We start from the raw sequence: 17936 nt of genomic DNA on the forward strand, positions 1-17936 counted from the left end.
TCATGGGAAAAAAATGGAGACCCAGGTGCAGTGGCCATGAAAGGAGATGATCCCTATCGGGAGGCGTGCGCAATCATCCCAACCATGGGCCATCAGATCATGATTCGGCCGTCGTACATAGACAACGATGACCACCGCAGGGTAGCTCGTAGGGATGCTCGGCACTCTTTGGGTCTCCGTGGGACCAGTCACGACGAGTGAGCGGCCAGTGAGAAATGCCGGCGGAGCAGGGGGGGGGGGTGGGCGCGTCCAGAGGGCGTCGTCGCCAGCTCGCAGCGGCAGCCGGAGACGAAGGCGGGTGGTTCGGATTATAGAGTGAGACGGTGGATCCTCACATCCTGGAATTCCGGCACCAGGACCGTCACTGTTGCCTGCCTTCGGCTGACCGGTGATTGGACCAGCAGGCCCGGTTTTGGTTTGGAGCAGTCGTGGCCAGTGAGCGTTCGAGATCGGTTCAAGTTTTGGTGCGGTCCAAGTGGTCCAGTGGCTGCTCCTGAAGGCGGGGCTTACTAAGGCTCGCCATTCCGAGTGACAGTACCAATACACAAGCACCAGCACCACCGCTGCAGCAATCATGGTCCGTTCACCACTCTGTACACACACGCCTCCACCCACCATGGCTCATTCTTACCGCCGATCAAAAAAAAAAAAAAGGACCCGAGACTCCCGATTCTGTGTCTCGGTATCGTTTCCTTACCGCTGCCTCCGTACATCCGTGCGCCATACCATAGGCTCGCGAGGGACGGAGTCTATCTGCATAGCTCCTTGAGGTCCCCGATGGGGATGGATTCTTCCATAGGTAAACATCTCTTTTAACATGATATTCCTTGATTTCTGGCTATCTGGCTATGTAAATTTCATAGTCCATAGTTACATTTGACATTTGACATTTCACAGTGTCATTTAATATTCTCTCATATTCGCGGTTTCATGCTCGTTGTCGAGGGCGATCCGGGATCGATTTCAAGTGGCCCCTGAAATTAGCCTTCTCAATGGAGTAATAATCATTGATGATGCCGGCCATGCTGCCCTCAGCCATCAAATAAATTACCGTCACCCTGAGTTTGCCTCCCCAGCCTCCCCCAGCCTCCCTCTCACCAACCAGGCAAATGATCTTCTCTTGGGGCAGGGGCGCGTTACTTGGTTGGTGGCCTGTCCCCAGCACCCGTATCCTGTATTACCGGTAAGTTTTACTTGACTTTCTGGGCTTCACTGCCCTTCCCATTCTTTGTCCACCTGGTGACGACTCTTGACTAGCGATCAGCCACCGCTCAAACCCTCCTGCTCGCCCATGGCCCCGCGCTTCTTGGTCAACAAACCCCCCCCCCCCCCCCCCCCACGGTCGCCCGAGGTCCTCCCTTTCAATACCCTTTCCAACACTGGTCGGAGGCGTACATGCCACCACCTTCCCCGTTCCCCCTCACAGCCTATTGGAGGTATAGCCATTACCTCACCTCGCTCACCACTCCCACTAGCTACGTACTCTGTACTTCCGACTTCCGAAATGAACGAACCAAGTACTGTCTTGTACGCCAGATTTTCTTACTTACTCCTCACCTGTAGTGGATGACATTATCACTATGCTTGTCTAGAGTGTGGACCGACCCTCCAACGCTTTTGATTTGGGGGGTTTCTATTTCGGGCGGTCGACGAAGGACAGACAACTATTGCTGGGAGTCGACATAATATGCACAGATGTCTCGGTAGTATAGGATCCATGCCTTGTAATCTATGGTAACACCTCGTAATCCTCTGCTCATTTTTACTGTTCCGTCCCCATCTCGTACCCGCATTTCGTAACGACCAACGCAAAGGCATTGGGCCGACGGTTGCAACGATGCTAATCCCGTCTGATGATTGGATTATTGGATCTGATATGGGTCCTACGCGACGAGGCCCTTCGAGGAGGTCTTGGATCTGTCCTCCGACAAGTGCTGAATCTGTTCCATTTTTTCATTTTTTATTTTTTCATTTTCAATTTTGGTTTTTTTTTTATTTTTTATTTTTTGGGAAACTTTGGTTTGGGAGGGGGAGGTTTTCTGACCCAATTTCCCCCTTCCCTTCCGCGCTACGCCCGCCTCAGTAGGCCTGCGCCCTCCTAGGGCTGGCGCTCCTTTTGCTGCCGCTCCTGTTGCTGGGCCGGGACCAGTGGCCTCCGTAGACATTACCCTGCGACCTACCCTTTTTAGGCCTGCATCCACTTATGACCCTCTCCGCTCTGACATCAACTGGTATTCCCATTTCTTTTCGCGCCCTTGACTTATTTATCTGTATTATTATATTACAATATTATTGTTTGATTATTCTGGTCGGGTCTCTTCTTGCGCTGTGATGTTTCAATTCCATTGATCTGGTAATTTTAGTTGTAATTACCCTTTTGAAAATAGAATAAAAAACCCATTTTTTTTCAACCGCTGGGAATGGCCGAGAGACAAGCCAATCTAGATTGACCAAACCGGAACCAAAACGAGCCCAGAAAGGAGGATCAACCCTTTGGACCTGCGTCCGGGTCAAACTCTGTCCCAGCGGATTGGCTGTTCATGCTTTCTCCGGATGGGTCGACCTACCCTGGCTCCTCTCGCCCTTTAGTCCCAGAGTGGACTTGGGTCGTTTCTGCGCAGGAAGGAGATGATGCCTTGACTTCATCCTTCAATAATAATATTTTTTTTTCTTTAATTCTGGGATTTTCGGACGCGCTCTCGCTTTCACTTTTCCTGTCTAGCCGTGAACAGTCCTTTTTGGGGGGCACGTCTCATTCGTTTTACTGGAGTTTTTTTTTTTCTGAATTTTGTTATTCATTTCTTTTTTTAATTTTCCATGCTCAGTGCCTCATTAATTTGGTCCTTTGGTTCTCTCCAGACGGGTTTAGTCCACTCCTTATATGGAGCGGTTCTTGGCTATTTCCATATACATCATTTCGTTGCCCCTCTGAAGAACCAAGATCGGTTTCCATTTATTCCTCTTGTGTCCTCTATTCACTCTTATATATCACATCGTCACCCTCGTTCCTTCTCTTGATCACGAGCCCTTGCACCACGTCGTTGCCCAGGGTTGCTCCACCCCGCGCTTCACTGCCTTGATTGCTCCGCCCAATTGGGACAAGTTACATACACCTTCATCCTCCGCCAACAGGCAGGCTCAACCACGAGCTGGTGCCTCTCCACCACCTTCACTAGTATATAGGGTCATGGACTGAGGATATCCTTCCCCTCGGCTTTTCCTTCCCCTGCTCCTTCATCGCCTGGGTGGTTCCTGATTTGACACCGTCCGGCTCCTCCATCTCTCCCACATGCGTTCACCTCTCGCTCAGTCTCACTCCTCACCATCCCTATGTCTTCACGAATACTGGGCTCTCAACCTGTCTCGCTTCTTGGCCCGATCCCTCCCACCGTCGACCTGACCTCCCAAGAGTACCACCATTACCCATCCAAGCCCGCCAAGACCACGGGCTCCTGCTGGACTGCTCCCTTCCGGGACGGTCTGCCCACTCCTCCCGGCGACATGACCGGTGTGGCCTACAATGCCGTTCCAACCGTTGCCTACGGAGGGAAAGGGCACGGAATGTCCTCCCACCTGTATGACCACTCGCGTGCGCACTTCGATTCTATGTCGTCCTCCATGATGGCTTCATTGAAATCGACCCAGAGCCATTCAAACCACGCCGCCCCCACGAAGGAGACCTCAACCACCGAGCCGGTAAACAATCAAAAGAAATCGGCTGGCACTTCGAGCGGATCGCAACTGCGGATTCCTTCATCCATTAACTCCAGCAAGGGCAGTTTGGCTGAGTTCGCCGCCCAGGTAAGAATTTGAAAGGGGATTCTGCCGCAGACACAGACATGACTGACATGGTGGGGTTTTCCAGATGACTTGCCTGTTTTGGTTTGAAAAGACACCCAAGCTCCAATCCATCGAAGACCGACGACATGATGTGCCTTGTCTTGTTGCCGAGGCGTTTCCAACCTATGGTTTCCAGAAGTGGGTGGCCGCGATTCTTTCCACCACCCAGGTCAGCCAGAACGTAATATTACTGGCCCTGCTCTTTATCTACCGACTCAAAAAGTTCAATGCTGGTGTGAAGGGCAAGAAAGGCAGCGAATTCCGCTTGATGACGGTTGCGTTGATGCTCGGCAATAAATGTGAGTGTTCCTTATCGCCTCACCGCCCTCGTCATAATTGGCCCTTGTATGCTGACTCAGCTCCAGTTCTCGACGATAACACTTACACCAATAAGACGTGGGCCGAGGTCTCAGGTATCGCGGTGCAGGAGATCCACATCATGGAGGTTGAGTTCCTCAGCAACATTCGATACGACTTGTTCGCCTCCGAGGCGACATGGTCTCGCTGGCAAACGAAGCTGGGCCTGTTCGGGGACTACTTCAGCCAGGCTTTGAAGAATCCCACCGAGTTGGACAAGCCCGCATTGCGCATCTCGCCGCCCCGGTTGCAACAACCTCAATCGCCCTCGTCCAAGTTGCCCTCGCCGCCGACCGATATATTCCGTCCGCACTCACAGCCTCAGCATCAAAAACACTGGTTTATGCCAGGTACCGGGCTGCCCTACCCTGTCCCTTCACAGTCGAACGAGGTTGCAACCGGCGGATCTCGCAAGCGTAGCCGAGATGAGGACGGTGAACTCCATCCTACGAAGCGGGTTGCGATGGCCCCTCACAACATCCCTTCCGCCTTGACTATCTCATCTGCCATGAACTCTGGTATTCCCACGCTCCCACCTGTCTTGACTCCCACGTCTGCGCCCGTTGCCCAAACACAACTCTCGGGTGTAGTCTCTCGTCTTCCTCCTCCTCACCTCCCGCCTTCCTCCAACCCGATATCTCATCCCCTTCCTCCGACCACGGTTTCGCAACTACCAGTGCCTGCTCTTATGCCATCAGTCTACAACCGGAACTCAAATTGGACTCAGCAAATGCCTCCTGCTGCGGTGCCACCTGTGGCATCTGGTGTCTACAATACGCCCGCACTGTCTGAGCTGGCCAGACACAACCCTAGTCCTTTCGCCGTCTCATCTGCGACCGTATCCCCCGCGGTCTCTGCCTACTCTGTCCACACGCCTCAAACTCATCTTTCACCATCTTATTTCCTTGCCAACCGAGACTCCCCGTACCGGCCTGTTCGCTCAGTTCACACCTTGCTCATTCCACCTCCATCCACCTCTATGCAACAGCAACGCAGTGTCCCCTTTGATCATATGCATTACCAGCCTCTGGGAAAGACGTCTGCTGACCGCAAAACCGGCCTACTACCCTACATCTACCCTGAATCTTGGACTCAGACGCCCTTCCAACCTTTCTTTCCTCAAACTCAGAACTTCTCTGGCTAAATCCTTCTGGTCTTTACATATCTTTCTTCTGACGACGTGACCGCGTTACGACACCTCATGAACAGCACCCCTCTTCCCATTCACTGTATATCTTTTTCGTCCATGTTTTACCATTTCGCTCTTACCACTTGCCTTTCTTCATTTTATCCTTTTTTTGTACAGTTCTTTTTTCTCACTGTTTGATGACCATGGCTCGCATTTATCTCGGCGTTGTTTCTCGGCTAGAAGGGGCCATGGTGTTCTCCCTCTTGATAAAACCATAGTGGTTGAGGATGGTAGTCAGGCGTTTAATTGCTTATTTTATTGAGTCGTTGTAACCTAAACCTTGCTATGGTGCATATTATGGCGTTCTACAATGGCGGAGACATCAGTCTCGCAGCAAATGAAAAAAATTAGATTCCCATCCCATGCCTTTATTCCGAAATTCCTTGTAAAACACTATACAAAATAGAATCTACCTGGGTCAAATGATCGAAGCACCGAAAAAGAGTCAATCGAAAAATTCGACTTGATTCCGAAAGTTGAGCTGAGCAACTTGCCTGAATAATTATTGAACGTTGCCCAAGTCCGAATATATCGGCCCGACATTTATCCGCCCCCATCAAAGATCTCCGTCGTCCGCGATCCTGGCCAACAACTCCCAGCACATTATCACCAAGCCCATCATGCCTCCCCGACTGATGGCGCTGCCTATGCAGCTGCAACAATTTGTTGCTCGGCCCTTCCAGCAGGCCTCACCATTGGCCTTCCTCGCCCCAGTATTCCAGCAATCACGCAACGCCTCTATCCTCTCTTCTCTCTCCGATAATTCTTCCGCTTACCACAAGCGCATTCGTCGTGGTCGTGGACCTGCTTCCGGCAAGGGTAAGACGTCTGGCCGTGGTCACAAGGGTCAAAAGCAGCACGGAAAGGTGCCGGCAGGTTTCAATGGTGGTCAGACCCCCGACATCGTCGTCCATGGCGAGCGTGGAGCCAAGAATCTGTATGTGTTTCTTCTCTTCTCCCCCCGTCACCCCCAATTCCTTTCGTCTCCGAGACCTCGATACCATAAGATCCTCACTTCCACAATGAAGTAAAGAAATTCTCGCCAAACAAACCTGCTAATTACATCTTTCCAGCTTCGCCCTTGAAGTGGCTCCTGTCAACCTCGAGCGCATCCAGGAATGGATTGACCAAGGCCGCATTGACCCAGCCCGCCCGATCACCATCCGCGAGCTCTCCCACTCGCGCTGCATCCACCAAGCCAAAGATGGCGTCAAGGTCCTCGGCAACAACCCGGCCGCCCTCAAACAACCCATCCACCTTGTCGTCTCGCGTGCTTCCGCAACTGCCATCTCCGCCGTCGAAGCCGCCGGCGGCTCCGTGACCACCCGCTTCTACACCCGTACCGCCATCAGTCACATCCTCCGCAGAGAGTCGCACCCCTTCGTCTCGCTCGCCTGGTCGCCTGAGAGCAGCAGCCCCGCGCTGCTGGCCGCATCGCCGGACGCCGGCACCACGTCCGAGGCCGACATCATGAAGGCCCAGGGCTGGAAGTATCGGCTGCCAGATCCGACGCGCCGTCGTGATGTCGAGTACTACCGTGACCCGGCGCATCGGGGTTACTTGGCTCACTTGCTGAAGCCGAACGAGGGCCCCAGTTTGTTCTTCCGCTCGCCGGAGGAGCGCAAGTCTGCGGCCGGTACGAAGAAGGAGAAGGTGCTGCCGGAGAACAGACTCTGGTAAAATGTTTGGCGGCGGTGATGTCTTGTGGGGAGGTGAGCATTTTATTGTACATGTATAACTAGCCCTTTTATTTTGGATACGCTTCGATCTTAAATAAATTATATTCTCTTTTTTTGTTGATTCAAACTTGTTCTGGCTACGGGCATCACAATATGGATATATCACTGGGACAGGAAATCTTTAGAAAATGTGTTCTCAAGGCTTACGATATGCTAAAACTCTGGACTGAGGTCGTCAGTGGAAGTGTAAGAAGTGGAAGTATAGATGTTCTGTGATTATCTTTGTCTTGTCTGCCCGAGTAGAAACCCGCCCGTGCGTGTAGAGCCGACTGAGAAGAGATCGCGGAGATAGTGAGCAGAGAACAAAAGCCCCCGGCTAGGATATCAGAAAAAAACAACAGATCCGGACGTATAAAGTACAGCACAGCAAGAAGCAATGTCAAGAAGGAAGAAAGGAGAAAAAAAAACGCAACATAAAGAAATACACGCCTGATGAAAAGTGGGGGGAAGATAAAACGCCATGCTCGCCGCGTCACTCCTGAACAAAAGCCATTTGGTCTTTTCATGTCTCATATTCGTCCATAATGCGCAATACCCAGGAATAATCGGTAGGTCGGAAAAAACAAGGAAAACAGAACCGGTAGCCAATTTCAGAAAGAAATGAATGGGTATCATGATGATCAAAGTTCCCAATAAGACAAGCGCCAGCGCTTGGACAACAGTAGCGCCGAACCATAAAGCAGGAAAGAGAAAAAGAGAACAAGGGCATAAAAAAAAAAATCCCTCTATGACCAGACGGGCAGGGAGATCATATAATAGGGGAGACAGTCGAAGACGTTCATAATCTCCAAACAGAATCCGGCGAACTCTCTTCCGTAACCTCAGCAACTTCACGCAGCCAAGAGCAGGCTAGGATATCGCGAATTGTCCATCGCTTATCGACATCCATTTCGAGGCAGCCCTTGACAAGCTCGAGAGCATCTTGCCGGTCTTTGCGGAGAAACTCGTCGGTGATTTCGTTGATCATGGCATCTTCGTTCCATGTCCCAGCGAGGATGTTGGCCTGGATACGAGGAGCGAAGGAGTCTTGGAAAGGCCGGGACCCAACGACGACTGTGAAGACAATGACGCCGAAGGCCCAAATATCGACAGAGGGATGGATGACTCCATTGGCAGACTGAAGTAGCTCGGGCGAAGCATATTCCAGGCTGCCTGCCACACTGGTGCTAGAACCAGCGGGGCCCATCTGTTTTGGCGGAGGACGGTCGGCGACTTCATCATAGGGATCAGGAGACTCGCCACCATCATCGGTGGTCATCCATTCCGCCATTCCGAAGTCGCATAGCACCAGGGTAGAAGAGGTCATACCGTCAGCCGTCTCGACCGGGTCGAGAAGGCAATTCTCCAGCTTGATGTCACGGTGAACGACACGAGCGTCCTCATGGAGATAACGGATCGCACAGGCGAGTTGGTACGAATATTTCTTGGCGAGAGTTGCGTCGAGGCCGCGTCGGTTTTGGCGAACGAGATCAAACAAAGTTCCACCAATAGCAAGCTTAGTGAAGCAGAAGGTGGCGAAATCGGTTTCGTAGACAGCATCAAGGGTTAGGACATGAGGGTGGTTGAGGTATCGCCAGACCCGCACCTCATGGTCAAACTCTGCTTGAACCTCCTCATTTTCGGTCTCACTGCGGCCGGTAACGTGCTTTTTGACAATCTTGACAGCGAGTCGCTTGGTGGTGCCATGCTCTTCCACTTTGTAGGCTTCTTTGACGACACTAAAGCCACCAAAGCCGATTTGTTTGCCAAGGACATAGTCAGTGCCCACCATCTGCCCTTCCTCGTCAGGTTGCGATGCCGGCTCTTCACGACCGGACCACATAGACAGGAACATGCTGGCAGGAGACTTGCCACTAGAAGCTGTAGAGCGGCGAGAACCACGGCCCGGGTGGCGCAAGCTGCTGCTACGGTCGAGGGTAGAGCTGCGGGATTTGCTTCCGAAAGGTGTAACGACACCCCCGGACCAAGAGGCACTGCGGTCTGGTGGGGATGCATAGGACTGAGAGGGCGATGTGATGTAAAGCGGCGAGAGCAACGTATCGCGAACGCTTCCGGGGGCGTTCGGACTTCTTCCGCGATCGGAGATGCCGTGGACATGGAGGTCAGCGAGGTTGGCTGGTCTATCTCAGCGCCGGAAATCGAGTCACTGGGGCTGCCAACAGGTTGTCCGCGGGAAGCGCCGGTCGGAATACCCCGCTGATCTTGGGGCTGTTTCGAGTCAACACCCCGCGGGTTGGATTTTTGCTGATTGGCCGAGTCATCATCTTGGGAGAGGGCGTTTCGGAGGCCAGAGGTCCGAGACTCAAATTTTTGCGGGGGGCGGCTATCGAGGTCACCTTTGGAAAGAGGCTCCTCTAGTGGGCGTTGGAGGCCCGAGTCCAGGGAGACCTTGGGGTTGAAGGTGATGGAGGGACGACGCGATGACAGGTAGTTGTCTAATGGCGAGCCTTGAACGTCTTCTGGTTTATGGGGAAAACCAGCGTCGTCTGCAGGGCGGCCATCTGGGCGAGGCACTGAGATGGGAGGGGTGGCTGAATGCATTTCATTTAACACACTGCGGTCTTCATTAGTATCGCGGCGTCGCGCGTTGTAATCATGAGATATGTTGGTGCGGTCGCTCTCGATACCATCGCCACCCGTTGTCGATCTTCTCCTCCCCGCCTCATCTTCCTCCGACCATGCTGGTCGCTGCTGGTGGAATGAAGTCTCAATTCTCAAGCCTGCGGCTACCCCGGATCTCTCTGGGTGCGCCATGCCCCCGATGAGAGGGCGCGCACGTTGAAGGACGTCGTTGTGGATGCGTGCCCGTAGAAGGCTGGCAGTAGGATTCGAGGAATCCTCTGCTCTCCGTTGTTTGATGTAATCTTTCTGAGGTTTTGAGTTGCAGGTGCAAGAAGTGGGGCGATAAGCGTTTGGAAGCGGGGTCGAAATGATATCGTGGAGCGATAGACGTTAGAAAGGAAGTTGGGAAGGTCTGGGGAGGTTGATAATATATGAGATGAACTTTATGGAAGAGGTGGGAAGATCACAATAGAAAAAGCCTGGTGAGGTCAGAGGAAATCACCAGAGGAGGGATTGGTCAATAATATGCAGACGATGCCAAGCAAGGGCAAACTGGAGCATTCGGGGAAGTTCGGGTGATGACGGAATGAGCGGTGCCTCTATCGGGAATAGTCGCGGATCATCTGACGATGAGCAGGTGCAGCTGAGTCATCCAAGCTGAAAGGCACGGGCAGCTGGAAGCCCTGAGCCCTACCTTCCATTTGGGGATGCCCTATTTCAGGGGCTTGGGAAGCCCCTGGTTACTTGGTTAGCCGCGCGCAAGGGGCGCTTGTTTTGGGACGCAACCTCCTTTTGGCCGTCTGGGGATGCGACCACGACCCTGACCTTGTGCTGCTAGTGTCATTTGTCTCTTTTTTCATGCTCAATGTCGCTCTGGCAGTAATTCCCTTCTCCTCACGCCCCTTGTGCCCTCCGTGTTGCGACTGAAGTGCCCGACCAGCCCCCACCTTTTCCTTGTCAAGGCGCAGTCGTTCTTTTGGGGTCACCGCTTCATCTCAGCTCCTGGGGCCGTCAGTGGGGATTCAATCGTCGAGCTGCGGGACTCTTACGACGGAATTTGCCCACACGCCACTTTTATCTATTCATTTCTACGTCCGATAGTGCTGGTTCAACAATCGCTTCTTTTAGCACCGGCACTCTGGGGTTCGCCTGCTTCCACCCCGCCGATTCCACGTTCCTTACTCAAAGGGCATGATGACTAGGCCCCAAATGATTCGAGCTGGTATGATTCTTGGAACCTTCCCTATTCATCTGGGGGCCGCCCTGTCATCAGAAATGGAATGGAGTCCAGTACTGACTGCCCAATCGCTGTAGATACCTTGGATCTCCAAGATCACGAAACCCCGTCCGCCAAAGATCACACCAAGCAACCAGAGCACCCTACACCCCTTGGGGGCGGCCGGCCTGCCCCCCACCAGGAATTATCCATTCGTCATGCAGACCAGGATACTAAATCGGAGATATCAAACGGACCCGGTGCCGACGGTAGCCATGAGTATCAAAATGGGGACATGTACGACGACCCAGAAGAGATAGATGGGGACGTAGGACGGAACGGGCACTACGATCATGAAGACGGGGATCTGGCAGATGGCGAAAGTGATGATCTCCTTGATGATGACTTGATGGATAAAATATCCAGCTCTCCCTCGATCGATGACGGTATGTTGTTCGCGAAAGGTCGTACAATCCCAATCACTGAGGCTAATAATCAACCAGAGGATATCGACTTCGAGTTTGTCTACGCGCTTCACAATTTCGTGGCAACAGTCGACGGTCAGGCAAATGCTGCCAAAGGAGATACCATGGTGCTTCTAGATGACAGTAACAGCTATTGGTGGCTTGTGCGAGTTGTCAAAGACGGAAGTATCGGCTATCTCCCAGCGGAACACATCGAAACCCCTACTGAACGCCTTGCCCGATTAAACAAACACCGAAACGTCGATCTGTCTGCGACAATGTTAGGCGATAATTCAGAAAAGTCCAAGAACCCTCTGAAGAAAGCCATGCGAAGGCGCAATGCCAAAACTGTCAATTTTGCTGCTCCTACATACATTGAAGCATCCGATGTCGAATATTCTACGGATGAGGAGGACGAACATGGTGATTTTTTCAACGATGACGAAACAGTCGAGTCGGAAGATGGTGACGCCCAGGAGCAGAATGAAGACATTGTTGTAGAACCTTTGCGTCCCAAGGTGCAGAAAGACAAGCCTACAGAGCAGGCAGAGGGCGCTAGCTCCCCGGAAAAACAAGAATCAGATCGAGCGATATCTGACCCACGGCGGTCAAGCGAGGAGTTCTTTGATCCTGAAGGTAAGCATACACCTCGACCAACTGTTTTTCAATCGATCGGGCCATCTAACCCACATGATTAAACACAGAGCCCACTGTCAGTAGATCCAGAAATGGTACTGTGCGGAACACGGATTCTTTCTTCAAGGATGACACTGCCGAGCCAAAGAAGATTTCACTTACGCCCAATCTGCTGCGTGACGAATCCAGCAGCACTACTTTGACGAACGATTGGAAAGATGTATGACCAACCCTCCAATGTTATTTTCACGCCTTGACCTAACCTATATCTTCTCCAGGGTCGTGGATCTTTCGAAAGCATCGACAAAGCTACTGGGTCCCAGGACAAAGTTAAAGACGACAAAAAACGCAAGGATAAAAAACCAGGGATGCTTAGTGGTCTCTTCAAGCGTAAAGATAAGAAGACCAGATCCGCCGATGATGACTTTGAGGAAGCAGAAAAGTCCCCGGCGGAGTCTGCATTCCGTGCTTCGCCTCAGCCAAAGGCATCTTTGGAGTCTGTGTCACCAGAACAACCACGAACTGTCAAGCCACAGCGGCAAACTAGTAACAAGCTTCAGAAACAACCCCCAACCACCGCAAGTCCTACCGCAACCAAAACAGACGGATCTTCTGATTCCGTGAACGCAGACTTGATCATGGAAAGGGAGATTACAGTCAGAAGCCAATCTGAACAATCAATTCGTCGGGTAACTTCCCAAGATACCGAAAGCATTGGGGATGGAGCTGTAGCATCCCCTGTTGGCCAACTTAACCCTTCCAAAGACTCATTCGCATCCGTTGGTTCTCGAGACCCTTTCGCTTCTCCCGATGAGCAGCTATCCAGCGAAGCACAGTGGCGAGGCCCGTACGACTCGTCTGAAAAAATCTCTAATGTTCAACCATCCGTGATGTCTCCTCCCCAAAGGTTCAACCCGAAGGTGGTGACCGATCACTACGACCGCGCATCGGTATCCCCCATCGACTTCGACCAGGAAGGAGATCATATCCCTATTGCAGCGCCTGGATTGACCAAGGAGACAATCCAGCGAGCACAATCCATCTCCCCACCATCCTCTCCATCATCTCCTGACACTGATGCCAACTATATGAAGGGAGGTAGCGAAGCTACCCCCGGTTCCCTGGACACCCTTTCAGTGGACACTCCAACTTGGAGCGATGCCAGCCTACGATCATATATGGATGAAGAAAATGACATTCGCGATCTTTTCATTATTGTCCACGATAAATCCAATATCCCCCCTGCGGGCCCCGAACATCCTGTCACTGGACGACTTTTCAAAGAGGAGAGCAAGCGGTTGAAAGAGATGAACAATCAGCTTGACGAGATGCTTGTCAGCTGGATGTCCCAGCGGACAAAACACTCTAGTACCATACAAAACATGCAGAGCCCAACTTCTTAATGTTTTTGGTGTATATGTCTTCTCTTTCTTGACCATGTTTTCTGTGGATACATTCACCGGCCTGGCCGGTTCTTGAAAACGGCGACCAGTGGGGCACTTCCGAGGGGTGTGCTGGGCACATTCTCTTTCAGCCAGCTCTGTTACATTCTTTTTTCTTCTCTCTCGCATTTTGTCTTGTGCTTCTTATACCTTTGGGGGGTTTCCTGCGTTTGTGCCTCTTTATCTTCAATGCATCCAGCCTACACTGCCTTGTTTCGCTCTGCGACGAAACGACTCATAGGCTCTGGATTTCAGCCGTCAAGCACTATCTTTTCTTCCCTTGAATTTTCCTGTCTGTCGTTTCTTTGCGTGGATCTATTAGCTCCCACCGGAATACCCCGAGTCATCCGTGTCGACTTGATTTTTTTCCCCTTATTTCCATAGCTTTTTGAGGATCTTGGAGAAGTGACGTAACAATCTCAGTATCTTCAAGCATTTTATGTCTTTTCAGTATACCATCTGAACACCAGCGGTTTTTCTTGCCGGGATGACCCCTCCATTATAGTGTTCTGGAAAACCTTGCAACGTTGATTGGATGTCAGTGCATGCCAGGGTTGCTGCGGAGGGTCGTGCGGGCAGGTCAGCCGCGCCATGATGTATGGCGCCTTCCTGTCAGCAGCCGGGGCTCTGGGTTCTCTTTAAAAGAGCAAGAGTCGGAATCAAGGGGGAAATAAGCCGTGGTTTTGTTTTCGCAACTTCCATTCAACTCTTGCTCGACCTTTGTTCACTATGGCGGATCCTTACAACCCGTACACTTCATACTCAACACCGGCTCCGGGCGGGGTCAGTTACTATCCTCCAGAGGACCAGAGAAATCAACCTCCTGCATATGCGTATCAACAGCAGCCATACCAGCCGCCGTACACTGAGGCAGACGGGCAACCGGAGCCAAACTACACTTATGCAGCGCACCCGAGCCCATACCACCTCACGCCGGAGCCCTATCAGGGCGGTGCAGCAGAGCGAAGTTACACTCCTGTGGGGCAGCCTGATCACCTCGGCCCAGTGACGAATGTAGGAATGCCTCCTGTACAGGGCGACAAAGTTCCAGAGAATATGGGCTACTAGTGAGTGGCAGGTGTGATTACTGCCAGCGCATCAACTTGATAGGCTAACTTCGGTCCAAGCGGCGGCCACCCGGCGGACCAACCACGATTTACTCCCTCTCCCAGCCCTCACCCACCCTCAGTCCATGTGTCCAAAGCAGAAGATCCTCAGGGCTATGATCGAGGAAGCCGCCCCTCGGAGACTGATGCTGACCTTGGAAGCGAACGTGGAATGGGAGCTACTTTGGCGGGTGGTGCAGCAGGATATTTCCTCGGGCACAAGAAAGAACACGGTCTTCTTGGTGCAATCGGTGGCGCGATAGTGGGCAACCTGCTGGAAAACAAAATGAAGGACCATGGCCGGCATGAGCATGGACATCACCATGAACATTTGTCTGGGCATGGACATCATCACCACCATCATCACCGACATGGTCATAGCCATAGCCGCAGTCGGAGCGGCTCGCGACATCGCGGGGAGAACGATTTCTAATTTGCGACATCGATTGAGGTTCATCAATTCTAGAGTTCTGCTTCTGACAAGATGTCATGCTGGCGTTCCACGGCTATTCTCAATCTAAGGATCAAGCCTTTGTGGCTTGTTTGCCTATGCTTGGATACCTTTAATTTGAAGAGATACTCTTAGGTGCTTTCACTTCCAACACGGTTTTACTTAGCCAGACCAAGAAGCAGGCCATGACATAATGTGGTACGAAATTGCTATTCTCCCATAGTCCTTCAGAATACTTATATATTTTGTAATCCGCCCCTTATTTTCTAATCTGCTCTTGTGACAGAGTCAAGAGATGTAAAGGTGTTGTTATTAGTTATCTCTGAACCAGCTAAGAAGGTGCACTGGAATCATGTGACCTGGCTAAGAGGGTAACAGCTCTTATCTAATTTATTTTTATGGAAAGAGATATGTAGCGAATATCTCTTTCTCTATCTCAAAAAAAATAACACAAGCATCACGATCCGGGCCAAGCGGGCCTGCTGGTGGTTGAATCAACGCTATCGGGAGGTAATAGTTGAGAATAGCCCTGCCAAGCAGGTAATTAAGGAACAGGTCTTGGAGACCAGCTCGGGGTGGGACAGAATCGCAGAGTTGCTTAATTTAATTCAATTCTCGATCTGTTCGGGCGTGTGAAAATTTTGCCTTGCTCGTATTCAGTTTTTCAACTAGAATGGTGCACCTCGTATATATCTCCGCCGAGACCCGCACTTATCTGTCGATCAGGGTCCAAGGTAAGCCCATCAGCCTGAAGTCCCGAAAGTCAGAAAAGTACACCAACAAGAACAACTATGAACTTCGAAAATATACAGTTGAAGCAAGATATATGAGCACATCTCGTGCTACAGCCAACACGAAGAGCCTCGTTCCTTGCAAGTCCTTCGAACGGGTCTCTCAAATCTTAATCTGAGCTCAGACGCTACCAGGCCCCGCAAGCGATCTACAATGGCCCAATCTGTGCACCAATGCCCCTTTCTACTCCCCAGAAATACGAGATCTATAAAGTTATTATCAATCACACCAAGCCAAAAAAGGCACAAATCCACGATAGATGCCCGTTCTGGGTTTAATTTTTGGAAACACGGGTCTCCAGCTGAAGAAACAGTGTTTTTGGTTGGATTAGACTTGGGCCCTGAATTTCCGAGTACAGCCTAGAATACCCCGTCTGAACTTGGCGAGTGGGTGCAATTACTTCGCTTGAATTTTTGAATTTGACGGATTGGTTCGGACGGAGCCATGAGCCCACGGAGGCTGAAAAGTGCTGTGGAATACAGGGGAAAGACGCAAGCGCACTTGGACTCAATTGGCTCACTATTACGAGCCGCTTGTATAAAAGACCGTCGTTGTCTTCGCGAAGCACAGAAGAGGTTCTTTACTCAAAATTTCCGCTCCTTCAATTCCACGACCGCTAGCCTTTGTGCCTGTCTCCTATTCTTTGAATATCTCTCTAATTCCCACGGTATCTTCCCATCTCTTTCCAAAATGCATTCAAAGACTCTGGCGATTGTCTTCCTCGCGGCTCTTGCTGCCGCTGAGCTTGAGAAGAAACAATACGGCGAGTATGAGGACGATTACTACAACAGCTTGATGAGCGAGCTGAACAGCATGTAGGTGAATCCCATGGCTACCTGATACCTATTTCATTTTCCTGTATCACTTCATACAATCGCCTCTGCTAACAATGTAAAAAGAGAGACTGATACCAACTATATGGACTATCTCACCGATTACACCAACCTTCCGACAGACTATAGTGACAACCTCCCATCTGCCACAGGCAACTCAGGCTCGGGATCAGGCTCAAGTGCGGGCTCCGGTGAATTCCCTGCCATGACCGCCGACCCTAGTTATACCATGCCGTCTTTGGCCGACGTACCTCCTGCCTCCATTCAGTCCGTCCTGATCACTGCCATTCCGGCCTCATATCTGTCCCAAATCGCCATTCCATCTGTTGCCTCATCCATCTATAGCGAGATCGAAAACGGTCACTACCCTTCGTGGTACGAAGACCTCCCCGAGAGCGTCAAGGATTGGGTTTCTAGCCACTATGTTACTGGCGCTGCGGAGACTGGCGCTGCTTCCACCGCTTCCACCGCTTCCTCTGGTTCTTCTGGCTCATCGGCTTCTGGTTCTGGTGTGCCCGGTGCTGGTGTCCCCAGCAGTATGGTCGCGACTGGCCTGATGGGCGCCGCTGTCGTCCTGGCTGTTGCTGTGATGCTGTAGGTACGCGTCACGTGGACATGCAAAGCCCTGACCTGGGTCTTGGTTCTTCTGGCTTTTGTTTCTTTTTTTCTTTTTCTTTTTTTTCTTCTAGTTTCTTTTTGTGTCGCCTCTATTGAGCTTCGGAGACACAATTTATATCCTTTCATTTTTCACCTTGCTCCGGTTTGTAAACATGGTGGGAGATAATGGCAGTTGTGTTGAAAAATGTGATAATGTCAAGCAGATAGTGCAAATCCAGGCCTGGACGGTACTTATGTGAATCCAGTAATCAACTCGGTATCCTCTCCTCGGAAATGAGAGCATGCTTCGATCTTACTGTTACTTAATGGCTTTGAATCATCACCGGTTCAACCCCGGAATCCATCGGGTGGTTGCTGATAGGCTCGCCGATGCTTATCTCATGAGTCACGATAAGCCCAATCGGGCCAAGATCGTTGCTTTCAGCTCTCGTGATGTGCGAGGGGTGACCTGGCCTCGCGCTCTTCTCCTCATCAACTCCTCTATTTATGATTTAGACTTCTCTCTAGACGTGCTTTAGACTGCCCTCGCATCATTCATTTATACTTTACCTCCCACCCTCTACTGTTGTCGCCGAAATCACCGAGTCCTGCGGCCCCAGATCCTTTGATCGCTGCCCCGGATCCCGCATCGAGTCATCGCCGATAGCGCTTGACTCGCGTTGACCTCATCCCGGCGCCCTCGTTGCAACGA

The 17936-nt window shown here is 51.5% G+C and overlaps 7 protein-coding genes across 7 annotated transcripts; 5 read left to right on the top strand and 2 right to left on the bottom strand.

The window, feature by feature from the left end:
* On the bottom strand, window positions 1–576 carry N7462_005533 (uncharacterized protein; the record flags this gene model as incomplete). The annotated part of the gene is made up of 1 exon (XM_057077251.1): window positions 1–576. One exon carries the CDS (start codon window positions 574–576, stop codon window positions 1–3), a length of 576 nt encoding a protein of 191 aa, XP_056932831.1.
* Window positions 577–3330: 2754 nt separating this feature from the next.
* Window positions 3331–5341, top strand: N7462_005534 (uncharacterized protein; the record flags this gene model as incomplete). The annotated part of the gene is made up of 3 exons (XM_057077252.1): window positions 3331–3801; window positions 3866–4139; window positions 4206–5341. The coding sequence occupies 3 exons, from the start codon at window positions 3331–3333 to the stop codon at window positions 5339–5341; spliced, it is 1881 nt and encodes a 626-aa protein (XP_056932832.1).
* Window positions 5342–6006: 665 nt separating this feature from the next.
* On the top strand, window positions 6007–7066 carry N7462_005535 (mitochondrial 54S ribosomal protein uL15m; the record flags this gene model as incomplete). Its single annotated transcript, XM_057077253.1, has 2 exons — window positions 6007–6323; window positions 6460–7066. The coding sequence occupies 2 exons, from the start codon at window positions 6007–6009 to the stop codon at window positions 7064–7066; spliced, it is 924 nt and encodes a 307-aa protein (XP_056932833.1).
* An 837-nt stretch (window positions 7067–7903) lies between these two features.
* Window positions 7904–9879, bottom strand: N7462_005536 (serine/threonine-protein kinase; the record flags this gene model as incomplete). The annotated part of the gene is made up of 2 exons (XM_057077254.1): window positions 7904–9105; window positions 9162–9879. 2 exons carry the CDS (start codon window positions 9877–9879, stop codon window positions 7904–7906), a joined length of 1920 nt encoding a protein of 639 aa, XP_056932834.1.
* Window positions 9880–10881: 1002 nt separating this feature from the next.
* N7462_005537 (SH3 domain-containing protein) lies at window positions 10882–13406 on the top strand (the record flags this gene model as incomplete). Its single annotated transcript, XM_057077255.1, has 5 exons — window positions 10882–10909; window positions 11002–11349; window positions 11407–12003; window positions 12072–12223; window positions 12282–13406. 5 exons carry the CDS (start codon window positions 10882–10884, stop codon window positions 13404–13406), a joined length of 2250 nt encoding a protein of 749 aa, XP_056932835.1.
* Window positions 13407–14174: 768 nt separating this feature from the next.
* On the top strand, window positions 14175–14984 carry N7462_005538 (uncharacterized protein; the record flags this gene model as incomplete). The annotated part of the gene is made up of 2 exons (XM_057077256.1): window positions 14175–14512; window positions 14573–14984. 2 exons carry the CDS (start codon window positions 14175–14177, stop codon window positions 14982–14984), a joined length of 750 nt encoding a protein of 249 aa, XP_056932836.1.
* A 1500-nt stretch (window positions 14985–16484) lies between these two features.
* Window positions 16485–17225, top strand: N7462_005539 (uncharacterized protein; the record flags this gene model as incomplete). Its single annotated transcript, XM_057077257.1, has 2 exons — window positions 16485–16609; window positions 16694–17225. The coding sequence occupies 2 exons, from the start codon at window positions 16485–16487 to the stop codon at window positions 17223–17225; spliced, it is 657 nt and encodes a 218-aa protein (XP_056932837.1).
* Between the last annotated feature and the right edge of the window lie 711 nt (window positions 17226–17936).

The sequence above is a fragment of the Penicillium macrosclerotiorum genome (assembly GCF_028827735.1).
Source record: "Penicillium macrosclerotiorum strain IBT 26536 chromosome Unknown utg000006l_segment0_segment0, whole genome shotgun sequence".
Classification (NCBI taxonomy): Eukaryota; Fungi; Ascomycota; class Eurotiomycetes; order Eurotiales; family Aspergillaceae; genus Penicillium; species Penicillium macrosclerotiorum.